Source organism: Pinus tabuliformis, chromosome J (assembly GCF_031772625.1).
Source record: "Pinus tabuliformis cultivar Carrire ecotype Pingquan chromosome J, CPIR1, whole genome shotgun sequence".
Lineage (NCBI taxonomy): Eukaryota > Viridiplantae > Streptophyta > Pinopsida > Pinales > Pinaceae > Pinus > Pinus tabuliformis.
Genome location: NC_142295.1, coordinates 345,957,689 through 345,970,803, shown reverse-complemented (window position 1 = coordinate 345,970,803; position 13,115 = coordinate 345,957,689). Strand labels below are relative to the sequence as shown.

Here is a 13,115-nt window from a genome sequence, read left to right as displayed (position 1 = left end):
CTAGTGTAAGCAATCAATTACGACTAGAAATCAACATCTACAATAAAATCAATACATCTAGTGCAAGCAGTCAAATATGATTAAAAATCACCATCTACATTGAAATCAATGCATCTAGTGCAAGCAATCAAATATGAGTAGAAATCACCATCTACATTGAAATCAATGCTCTAGTGAAAGCTATCAAATAGAATTAGAAATAACCATCTACACTGAAATCAATGCATCTAGTGCAAGCAATCAAATAGCATTAGAAATCAACATCTACACTAAAATCAATGTATTTAGTGTAAGGAATCAAATAGAATTAGAAAACATCTACACTAAAATAAATGCATCTAGTGCAAGCAATCAAATAGGATTAGAAATAAACATCTACACTGAAATCAATGCATATAGTGAATGAAATCAAATATCATTAGAAATCAACATCTACATTGAAATTAATGCATCTATTGTAAGAAATAAAATAGGATTAGAAATCTCCATCTACCATGAATTCAATGCATTTAGTGCAATAAATATTCTTCCCTCTCCCCCCTCCATCTATATCTATATCTCCCTCTATCTCTCCTTCTTTGTCTCTCTATCACACCCCTAAACGTAAACACTCTCTCTCCATCTCTTCCTTTTCACTCCCCTTCTCTCTCTCTCACTCGAATTTTCTCTCTATATGTATTTTTTCTTCCCTCCTTCTCTCCCCTTCCAAATCTATATCTTTATCCTCCATATCTCCTCCTCTCTATCCCTCCCTCTCCCCTCCTCCCTCTCAAGCCATCTCTCCCCCTTTCTCTTCCAACTCCCTCTCTCTCTCTCTCTCTCTCCAACCCTATCATTATCTCGCTCCCTCTCTCCTTCTCTCTCTCCCCCTCTCTCCCCACTTCATATTGTGTCTCCCTCTCTCACTCCTCTCTGTGTCTCTCTCTTCATTCCTCCTCTCCCATGCCCTTCAATTTATCTCCTTCAATTCAATCAATCAAAAAAGATTAGAAATCACCATCTACACTGAAATCAATGCATCTAGTGCAAGAATTCTTCTTCCCTCTCTCCCTCCATATAGCCTTATTTGTTTCTCTAACTCCCCCCCCCACCAACCACCACCCCCCAACCCCCCCCCCCCTCCCCACAAGCACACATGTTTTCTCCCTCCATATCTATCTATCTCTCCCTCTCTCTATCTCTCTCTTCTTCCCTCTGTTCACCTTCCATCTATATAGAGCTTGAGTGGGCCTAATGGTTAAGAGCATGTGTTTCCTCTTAAGAGGTCACGGGTTCACAACCAAAGGGGGGTAGAGTATGTATGCCTTCATAGACTTAGCAGTAAAATCACTGCGCAGAGGTGGGTCCCTTGTCCCACAAAAAAGTGGGTATCATACACCAATTTGGCGTCTGGCTTGGCTATGACTTTAACTTTAAAATTGGATAAAAATAATAATAATACCTATCTCTCTCTGCCTCTCTTTTGTCTATCTATATTACCCCAAAAACATACACAATCTTTCTCCATATTTATCTATCTCTGCCTCCCTCTTCCTCTCCCTCTCTCGCTTTCTTCCCATTCTCTCTCTCTCTACCCCCTTCTATCTCTCTTCCCTATTTCTCTCGTCTCTTCCTCTCTCTCCATCTCCCTTATCACTCCCTCTCTCTTTCTCCACCTTTCTCTCTTAGTGTATTTCTTCTTACCTCCCTCTTTCCCTCCATTCCTCTCACCTTCTCTCTCTCACATCCAAACTCTCTTCCTCCCTCTCTCTCCCTTTCTCTCCTGCCTCCCTTGGTCTCTTCCCCTTATATCTATATCTTTGTCTCTCTCTCTCTCTCCACCCTCCAACTCTGTCACTATCTCTCCTTTATCTCTCTATCTCACCCCAAAACATATACACTCTCTCTCCATCTCTCCCTTGTGACTCCCCCCCCCCCCCTCTCTCTCTCTCTCCACGTTTCTCTCTCTACGTGATTCTCCTTCCCTTCCTCTCTTCCCTTCCAACTCCATTTATCTATTCCTCCCTCTCCCCTCATATCTCTCAATTCCTCTCTCATCCTTCCTCTCTCTCCCTTTCTCTCCCTTCCTCTCACTCTCTCTATCTCTCCACCTCTATCACTCTGTCTTTGTTCTTCCCTCCCATATATATCTAGAGTTAATATATATCATGATATGTTAATATACATTATAATATAACAAATTTAAATTGAATATTGTATTAATCCAAATTTATTAAATTTATAATGTTAATATTAGATTTAATGATATTTTTACATAGCATGACCATCAAATTTTCAAATATTACAACTTTGACATGGAAATATTTGTCGTTAGAGATTTCATTCATTTTACAAATATTCAATTAACATAAATATTAAAAGATTTTGGAGCAAGATTTTCCATTCTGTGTTAAAATAACCTTTTTACTTTATTTTAGGAAATGGTATTGACTTTAGTAAAGAGTAAATATGTTTAAAATTTTAAGTGATTTAGAGTTTTAATGTGGTAAATTTTTTTGTTGAAGGTAAATTTATGATCCATTCAAATTCAACATATATGATAAACTAATTATTAAATGCATAAGATAATTGTATTACAAACATATACACAAATTTTGAATTTGAATAGCAATATAAAACATTTAAATTAATTATTTTTATTCTTATATTTTTTTAAATTTTTATTTTGGCCAACATGAGCAAAATTTTAACCTTGATGAGGACAAGCTTACACATCATATTGGCCTGTAGAAATCATAAGTCTAAGTTGTTTAATTTGCAAAGTTCAAGTGCCTTTAAACAAGAAGAAATCATAATCTCTTCCAAAAGTATATCATTGGATTCCAAGGCAAAAGGCAATTTTATTAATTAGTTAGACTTCACATTTTCAAAATATTCTTCTTATATATTTTGTTTTCTCTCACATTTCAATTTTAATAAATTCTATTTTGAAGAATGATATTAAGTTGAATTTTTTTTTTATAAAGAATAAATAATAAATTCAAACATAGTTAAAAACAAAAATGAGTATATTATTCTTGAATATATATATATATATATATAGCATGTTGAATATCAAATTTGTGACCAACTCTAGCTTGCCTAATTAAAACCAGGCATAGAAGGTTGGTTTAAAATCATGTTGTTGAATCCAAAAGAGTCATAGATTGAGTTGGTGCTAGCCATGCTGATTAGGTAGGATACAAAGTGGGCTTTAAAAGCCATGCTAGGCACAAAAAAAGGAAACTAAAAAACTAAAAAACACGTGAAAACTATATATTGTAGCAAAAACTAAGCTTATGAATAGTGGTGATGAGCCACAAGAAGTGCATATTGCCATCCAACTAGTGCAATGCTCGTAAAGGTGGTTGTTGACTATTTGTGAGCATATCTACTTCCAAATTCTACAATCAACCATCCATGTTTGAGCTGAGAGGCTCATTCTACAACCCGGTATGATGTGTAACCCTGTCCGTCCATCATAAAAGTTGAAATTTTGTTCATGTCTGTCAAAAAAAATTAAAAATCTACAAATTAAAATAAATAAATAACTATACAAAACATTTAAATAATGTCGGCTCATAAAAAAAATTGCACATGAATAAATTGGATCTCTCTTGACTAATGTTAGATCTGTAATTAAGATGGACATATGTTGGTTTGATAGAACATGTGAAGCTCCTCCATGTAGAGGAGTTCATCCTTGATCTCATTACAATGAAACAATACTCTTACCAGCAAATGCTTGAGATGCTAATAAAACTCCACCATGTGGAGGTATTGGTTTCGTCTAGCTCGCAGTGCTCCCAAGTCACCCAATCCTCCACCACAACCAAGACATCTAAATCTAATAATTCTACTTGTTCATCAACTAGCTCTTGTTCAATATCAAATAATTTGTGTTGCAAACCCACCAAGGCATTCTCACAATAGTATTCTATTTAGTCTCAAGCTCTCAAATTACTTTGTAGGCCTTGACCACCTCCTCCTTATTGCACTCATGCTCTCACCATCAACATTAGTAAAAGAGTAAATTGATAAACCAAGATGGAGACAGAGCTTGGAATACAAAGAGCAAGAGGGAGATGTAAACAAGTTATGAATAAAAGAAAACAAGGTACTCAAGGTAACACAAACCCAATGGAGGATAGCAAGTAAAATACTGAGGTAGGGACATGAAAGGATTGCCTTGGATTTATTTGTGTGGTTCTATGAAAAATTAACAAAGAATTTAAACCAAATAGTTGATGGGATGAGCTATGATATACCTAAGAAGTGTCACAAATGGAGTAACCGAAACAAAAGAGTGAGACGCCCTTCACTTGGAGAATGGAAAGGACTAGGGCTTTGAAAAGAGATGATAATGATTGTGATGAAAGGGATCGATCCAAGAGGGCTTGGTCCTTCAATTTGAAAATCAATTACAATGGGGGACTAACTGGTTGTTTCCTTAACTTGCCCCGTGACTATCCTACCAAATCTTATAAAAGCAATGTAGAAAGGGCAAGAGACGGAAATCTTTTCCATCTCATAGTATTGGGAAGTCACATCATTTTGGAATGATAAACACATTGAAGGAGACCCTCCAATTTTGGCACCAAAGAGTAAATGCACATGAAAAAATAAATTTCTTGGTATGCCTTCACATGGAGACTTCATTGTTTCTTTCTCTCCCCTCACCATCTAGTGTACAAGCGGACATGCCATGATTTGCAAGCATTAGGGTCAATTGATCACTAGTTCTCCCCCATGCCTTTAGGGAACCTTTCTTGATGTCGACTCTGGAAATGGTTTACCCTATCGAGGTTAAAAATTAATATATGAATAAAATTGTTTAAAATATTTTTAAATTTTATTTTGACATTAGAAAAGGTAAGATACGATTTTGATTTAAAATTATTATTATCGAAGATGAATTTCAACATTTATAGTAATTTTCTTTGCAATATAAAAAATAAACTCCTCACATTGAAAAGCAAGTTTATGATATTTTGAGCATGTTTTCTTACATACTAGGAACACGAATTGCATAATAGCAATGGCAAAGAAATACACCATTAACATGATCCTAGTATGTTTTGGTGCCAAGCAATGGATTCTTAACGTAGTAATAGTGACATCTACAACATGATAATTCAAGATTAAAAGATATCACTCTTCAAATTGTTTAAAGTGCAATACAATAAATTTTAGAAATATTTATGAAATTTATGTTTACCAACATAGATCCATCTTAAATCCAGATCTACAAAGCACGGGATCAAATCTCTTTTCATTCTAAAAGAGGTTTACATATCAAGAAATTTGATCCCTTGCACTTGGTAGATCCAAAATTAAGATGGATCCATGCCGGTTTAATTTCCCCCTTGAAATAGGCGACATTCCACATGAATACCATGGACCATTTTATTTTTATTATTTTTTTATTTTATTTTGAAGGAGTTAAAATGTTTACATTACATAATTTTTTTATTTTCTATTTTTTTTTATGTAATTTGACTTAGTCAAAATGTTAAACATTACAACAACATCTCTACCATATTGGGTTGGAGAGCACCTTTTAGGGCAACAAGGATTTACAAGCTTTTAGCCTCTTTAAAATGCTTCGTGATTTTTTCTTCTTATTAAAAAACATGTTGATGTCAATTTTAGAAAATCAACCATTCTTTCTTACCAACAATCTCTAAAAAACAAAAAAAGGCCCACAACTTTACCTATTTTGGGTATTCAAATTTCTTCTTCCAATCTTGTTATAAATTTTTTCCTTATGATATATTATGGTTCACAACATTCCACCCATCATTTTGTTTTTTGCATCCTTCAAAAGTTTTATCTTTATGTTGTTTAATATATTTCTTCAATTTTGTGATATATCACATCTCATCCCATTTTTCATAACATATCACATCCCATTTTAATTAATAAAAATTCTCTAGTCAAAATTAGTCATTAGATTCTAGCTGTTTGAAGCAATGGTCTCCACATCACCCTCATTTAATTTGTTAGAAACAATGATCTCTACATTACCCCCTTATTTAATTTGATGCCATGATCTGATTATTCATCTTTTCATAAAAATGAAAAGTGTTAAAAAACACATCAACATATTATCTCTAATCTAACTATCACCAAAAAATTTTCTTAGCATACAACATATCACTTCTCACAAAAATTCTAAAAACCTTAGTCAAATTTTCCCTTTCACACTTCTAAAAATGGTTTGCAAATTACACACCCAAAATGTTTTTACTTTAAAAACAATATTCAATAGCTTTTTCTCTCCAACAAAGTTTTTTCTCTACAGTAGCATTATATAAGAAACTTTCTTCTTTCAACATAACATGTCTTCTCAAAGTTCTCTCCGCATTCAAAATTTAAAGCCATTCTCTGCAAACATCCCTTTGCATGATGATTATTGGTGAATTAATACAGAAATTACAATTCTTCAACTCAGAAAACCATTAACCAACTTTATAATATAACAGTTGATAGAGCGTAGATAATCCCCATATTGGTCTTGACTTGAGTGATAATTCAACGCCACTAAATACATCAAACCAATGCTGCTTCTTATGCCAATTTTAGATAAGACCAGAACGAATTATAATCCAGAGAAGAAGTTAAACCATGAATTTCCTACTAAAATACATGATTCCCCCTGTGAAACAAAATAGCACCGATCATAACAATGACTAGAGACATCTATGGCAACAGCAGGCAATACATTTAGAAATATAACTATCCGATCTCATTTCTTGGCCTTCTTTGCAGCAGGCACCGCTCTCTTGGGCACAGCAGGAGCCGCCCTCTTTACAGCCTTGGCAGGCTTCTTGGCGGGAGCTTCTTTCTTCACAGTTGCCCCCTTCTTAACAGGCGCTGATGCCTTCTCTACCTTTTCAGTGGACGCTGCAGGCTTCGGTTTAGAGACCTTAAGGACCTCGGTTACTTTGGCGGGGGTTTTAGCAGGCTTCGGGGCCTTCTTGGGCCCAGGCGCCGAATTGGACTTAGCTGCAGGCTTATTGGCCAGAGCTTGTGGCTTCACAGGCTTCGCTGCCTTCGGCTTTACCGGTTTCTTCAACTCCTCCGAAAGCTTGAAAAAATTCTTGACCTTGGTGAGCTTGCCAGATCTGGCAAGTTTTCTCAGCTGAATTGTCAGCAGCTTCTTGAAATTGGCAGGGAGTTGGGACTGGTACTTATTTCCTATATATGCTGCTATGGCATAATGGCTAGAACCGGTCCTCTCCTTCAAAGAAGTAATCGCTTCCGTGATCATCTGCGAAATAAAAACGAAAAAAATGAAAACCCTGCATTCAGTGTTAGGAAAAAAAATTCAGAGGCCAAGATTTGAAACCTGAAGATAAGTAGGATGGGAAGGTGACGGTTTCGATCCCTTGGAAGCCCTCGGCTTCTTTTCTTTGTTAACATTGTTGACTTCAGGGTTGTCTCAGCTGAAGTCATTTTTTATATCTCCAAAATACTCAAAAACTACAAAAGAAAATGATACCAGGAAACGAGAAATGGGTGCACAAATCCAAAGTGCGAAGACAAACATGGAGAAAATAATGTTTGGATGGTAGAAAATGGATTATTATTGCTGTTTATATAGACAGGGGAAGGCAAGGATACCTAGAGATGCTCACTCCCCGTGTCGGCTCTTCTCATTGAATCACTTTTACTTATAAAAACATTTTTAATAAATTACATCTAAATTTCCAAAGCAAAGTTTCCACCTAAAATTCATTTTATTGTTATCTTTTTCAATCCAAAGCTATCTTTCTTAATACCTCTTTAGTATTTTAATTTTGGCCACTAATATTCATTAGTTATTTTTGCTATCTCTTCTTTCATCTCTAAAGTACACAATTTTAAAAATTTTCTTTTATATAATTATTATTCACTTCACATAATATTATTAATGTTAAGGGACAATATTGGTGAATGGAATTTTTATATTATTAATATTTTATTTTTTATAAAGGTTTAAGTTTTTTTATTAAAATATTTATAATAGAATTTTTTGTTTTATCAATATGTTATAGTTTTGAATTTTTTTAATAAGATATTTATTAGGTATAATCTTTAGAATTTGTATTTATATTTATTATTAAAAAGACAATTAAATTTAATTGAAGTGGTTAAGAAGAATGTTATTTTTTTTTATTTATATTTAATTTTTACAAATAATATGTTGAGTTTTATTACCAAGATTTTGTAAGCTTCATAATTGGCTCTTACTCTCAATGTTCTCTATGAGAATTGAAGTGATCTAATGTGTTGGTTGTGGAGTTTGATTATCTTTTTGATTTACACGTCTTATTTTTAGCCGCATTTGGATCTCAATTCGTTATGGACGTCTTGTTTCATAGCTGCGTTTTAGATGTTATGTTAGTGTTTTTTCCCTAAAAGGTCGCCCTCTTTTTATGAGGGAATTGTGTTGTCGTTATGTATTATTGAGATAACACTATAATTGAGGGAGAGGAGATTGTGAGAGAGACTAGAGGAGGTTGCAGCAAATGTGTTGTAGGTTATAATCCCTTCATTTAACTCGATGGAATACAAAATATTGGCTATTTCTCTATGGATATATCCCAAATCGGTTGAACCATGTATATTGGTGTCTCTTTTGTATTGTTTCATTCTATGTTTTAAATTTGCATTTTATTTTGGTTGTATTGCTTTGCGATTATATTCTAACAATCAATATTAGAGTCGAAGGAATATTTGGTAGATAGAATTCATAGGAAAGGAGGGTTCCTAGTTTGAGGGGGAGCAATGGTGAAAGAACATTTTAGAGTCGAGAAGTTTAATACCCAAAACTATCAATTATGGAAGAAGTAAATGGAATGTTATCTATATCAAAAATATTATTTTCTACCTTTGGGCAGAATATCAAAGAAACTAATGACTGTGAAAGATGAAGAATGTGAGATTCTTGACAGAAAGGCAGTAGGAACAATACGGTTGTGTTTGGAAGAATTGATTACTTTCAACATTTCGAAATAAAAGACAATAAAGAGTTTGATGACAACATTAACTAGACTATATGAAAAACCCTCAATTCCAACAAGGTATTTTTTGTGAACAATTTATTTAGAATGAGGATGTCAGAAGGTGGATCTATTGTTGATCATTTAAATTAATTTAACATGGCCACTACTCAAATGAGTTGTGTAGGAGTAAACTTGACACTCAGGTTAAGGCCCTTTTGATTTAGTGCTCATTTCCAAAAAATTGGAATGGCTTAGTCATGGCCGTGAGTAATTATGTTTTTGGTTCAAACACTTTAAAGTTTGATGATGTTGTTGGTTTTATCCTTAACAAGAAATGTGACAAAAAAGCATAAGTAAGATGTCAAGTAATGCTTTGACTATAGAGAACAGGGGAAGACAAAGGGAGAGAGGTGAAAGAGCCCAAGGAATAATGGAAATTTTAAAAAAGGCATATCCAAAACAAAATGGAGGTTGGAATGTTGGCATTGTGTGAAGAAAGGAGACAAGAAGATAGTTTGTTGGTCTATAAAATTTAAAAAGAAAGAGAGAGATGGAAAGCATGAGAATAATAATAAGGAAGAAAATGTAGCAAGTGGTGTGTTATAAGATCTTTGATTCTTTCAGTAGATAACATTATTGATTCTTGGGTGATAGACTCAATGGGTTCATTTCATGCCACACCTTGTAGGATATAGCATTGTGGCATCATAGACTGAGGAACTTGACTGAGAAGGGGATGCAGATTCTCTACTCAAGGAAATTATTACCAAAATTGAAGTAGGTTGATTTAGACTTCCGTGACCATTGTTTTTATGGAAAACAAATAATAGTTAGATTTCTTAGAGTTGGAGAGGAAAACAAGAGTGAAAAGTCAAAGCTTGTGCATATAGATGTATGGTGACCAACTCAAGTATCTTCTATTGGTGGTTCTTATTATTATGTTACTTTTATTGATGATGAAACTAGGAAAACTTGGGTTTATTACATTAGCAACAAATATGATGTCATTGATACTTTTATAAAATGGAAAACTTTGATTGAGAATGAGATAGGAGATAAGTTGAAGTATATCAAATTAGATAATGGAGGCAAATACTACATCAAGGAGTTTGATAGTTATTATTCATAACATGAGATTCATAAAGAGAAGATAGTTCCAAAAACACCACACGAAAATGGTGTGTCAGAAAGGATGAATAGGAACATTATGAAGCATGTAGTGAGTATGAGATTGCATGCAAGACTTCCCTTACAATTTTGGGCAAATGTTGTTGATATTTCTATTCACTTAAGAAATAGAGGGCCTTCAAGTTCGTTAGATGGTGGCATTCTATAGGAGGCGTGGACAGGTAAAAAGTTAAACTATTCAATTTTTAATACTTTAGGTTATGAAACATTTTTCCATATTGATAGAGAAAATAAATGTGTTGAAAATGCAACAAGAAAAATCTTGATTCAATTTTCCCTTGAATTAAATTAAGAGAAAAATTGTAATTCCACGTCACAAAACAACTTGTATGAGTTAACTAAGTTAATTTGAGTTGAGGGTATAGCTTAAGTCATGTAAAGTGTATCCTACTTTATAGGAGCCCTAGTTGAGTTTATTTTGAGTTGTAATTAATTAATTTAGTTTTACTGAGTTAGAGTCAGTTAAACTAGTTCGAACTCATGGAGGAACTGGTAGGAAATATAACAATGGGTTGTTGCTTCATGTGTTCAACCAGTTAATTGATAATTCAGTCATAAATAACTCATGCATGTCAAATATAAAAGTTACTTAGTTGATATTGGAGTTCAAGGGAAGTGCACTATCAGTTGTATAATCGTCCAAATTGTACAGGTGGTGCTTGCAATCAAAATAAGGCCTATGATGGATTGCACAATTCTGATTGAGTAATTTCCTTAATAAATAGGGGATAATTCCCAAGGAAACGACACAAGGAAATAAGGACTTGGGAAAGCAGAAAATTGGTTAAGTATTAACCAAGGATTGTCTAGGAAGTTGTGAGAGTGATAGACATAATGCAAAGGTTGTTCGGGCTTGAGAAAAGCATTGTAACCTTCTCATATTTTCTAACTAATGCAATATATAAATAGAAGGGGTTTTTAGCTGTGGCCTTCCGCAAGAAATAATTGTGTAATGTGTTGATTGAATTCTTTCTCTTGTATGCTTTGTGATTTCTCAATCGATTAATTATTTCCGCTGATGAGTAGAGTATATTCAAGTCTTTTGTTTTAGAAAATTACATAAGAATTTTGAATCTACACGAAATTTCTACCTGGTAGCAGAGCTGAAATCACACTAGAAGTGAAGAATACGAGTTTGTCTTTGCAAGTGAAATCATAGAGGATCTCATTCTATGGATTGAGACTCGAGTGTGCCCCTGAGGGTAGCTCAAATTATATTGCTTGGAAGGACATGATGGAGGTAGTATTGGAAGACAACAGGTTGAAGGAATTCATAGACAAAGATATTCCTAAGCGTCCAACAACTGATGCTCAATATTTGGTAGAGTGGAAGAAATGTGTGGCAAAGGCAAGGAGGATCATACTAGAAGGAGTTTGAGATCATATTGTTTCAAATCTCCATGGGAAGGATACACCATATGCAATGTGGCAAGCCTTGATAGACTTGTTTCAGAACATCAGTGGCCAGTGGAAGTTGGCACTGAAGGACAAGCTTCAAAAGATGAAAATGGAGAAGGGTGACACAATACCATAGTACTTGAGTAGGTTCACCTAATTTTGATATGAGCTTCAGAGTGTTGGTATTGCAGTTGCTGAAGATGATTTGGTTAGCCTAGCACTTCTAGGACTTCCCAAGAATTGGTACAACTGTAGGATTTGGTAAATGGGAGGGAGCATCTACCAATGTGGGAGTGTTTGTGGTCCAACTTGGTGCAAGAAGAGATAAGGTGGAACACCAGATTTGGAACCTAATCCAAGCATGATGATGAGGATAAATGTGCCTTCGCTAGAAAGACAAAGAAAGGGAAAGGGAAGAAATCCCAATCCAAAGGAGATTCCAGTTAGGGTAGCAAGAAGAAGGACTTGTTGAATATTAAATGTTTTCACTATCATGAGTTGGGACACTATGCCATGAAGTGTTCGCACAAGAAGACTGAAAAGAATCCCTTGGGAGGAGTGGCAGGTGAAGCTCTTTCTTCACAATTCGAGTTGGATTTCACCCTCATTGCACGCATGATGACATTGGTGATGGGTAGTGTGTGGTATCTGGATAGTGGAGCCTCAGTCATATGACAAGCAATAAATAATTTTCTAGTAACTTGGAGGAGAAATACCTATATATTCACATTGAGATGGGAAATGATGGAAGGTATAGCACAACCAACTTCGGTAATGTTACTTTTCAAAGGGAGTCTGGTTCTCCTCTCACATTAAAAGATTTCATGTATGTTCTGGGTGTGAAGAAGAATTTAATTTAATTTTCTATGTTTGAAGACTGTGGCTATGATGTGAAAATAAGAAAAGGAAAGGCTTTCCTTCGTCACATAGCCACAGGACAAGTCAAGCAAATTGGAGTTCAAGTGAAGAACCTCTACAAATTAGATTTATAAGATTTTGTTTCCTTGAGCATGAAAGAGGTGAAGGTGCAGATTTGAGACATCGGTGAATTATGGCATAGAATATTGGGCCATTTTCACTATGGAGCCTTGAAGATCTTGCAACATATTTCTACAAGACTTCCCAAGGGTGCACTAAAGCAACGAAATACATGTAAAGGGTGTACACTAGGGAAGTACACCGAAGCCACCTTTCATGATAAGGAAAGCTGAGCGCAAGCGATCCTTGAAAGAGTTCACTCAGATGCTGACACTCTTTTTCAAGGGAAAAGAGGAGGAAATATGAGACTTTTTAGTTTTGCATAATTATTTGTTCCCCTACCTAGTGTTGAGAAATGGCAACAAGAAATTCTAGTTTAAATTTGTACTTGAATTAAACTATGAATTAAAATAGAATTCTATTCTCATAGTAACTTGTAAATAGTTAATTAAGTTTAATTAACTTAATTAGCTTAGGAATTTGAAGTTGGAAGTCTCCCTGAAGTCATGTATATGTTCTCCCTAAGCTTTAGGTGTCCAAGATGAGTTTAATTGTGAGTTGTAACTAGATAACTCAGTTTAC

The 13,115-nt window shown here is 34.6% G+C and overlaps 1 protein-coding gene across 1 annotated transcript; it reads right to left on the bottom strand.

The window, feature by feature from the left end:
- Positions 1 to 6,727: 6,727 nt before the first annotated feature.
- Positions 6,728 to 7,252, bottom strand: LOC149227147 (histone H1.2-like). The gene has a single exon (XM_089375427.1). The coding sequence runs from the start codon at positions 7,250 to 7,252 to the stop codon at positions 6,728 to 6,730; it is 525 nt and encodes a 174-aa protein (XP_089231553.1).
- Between the last annotated feature and the right edge of the window lie 5,863 nt (positions 7,253 to 13,115).

Bases quoted from the DNA above. Each gene is read 5' to 3' on its own strand.
- LOC149227147 (XM_089375427.1), bottom strand. From the start codon at position 7,252: ATGATCACGGAAGCGATTACTTCTTTGAAGGAGAGGACCGGTTCTAGC.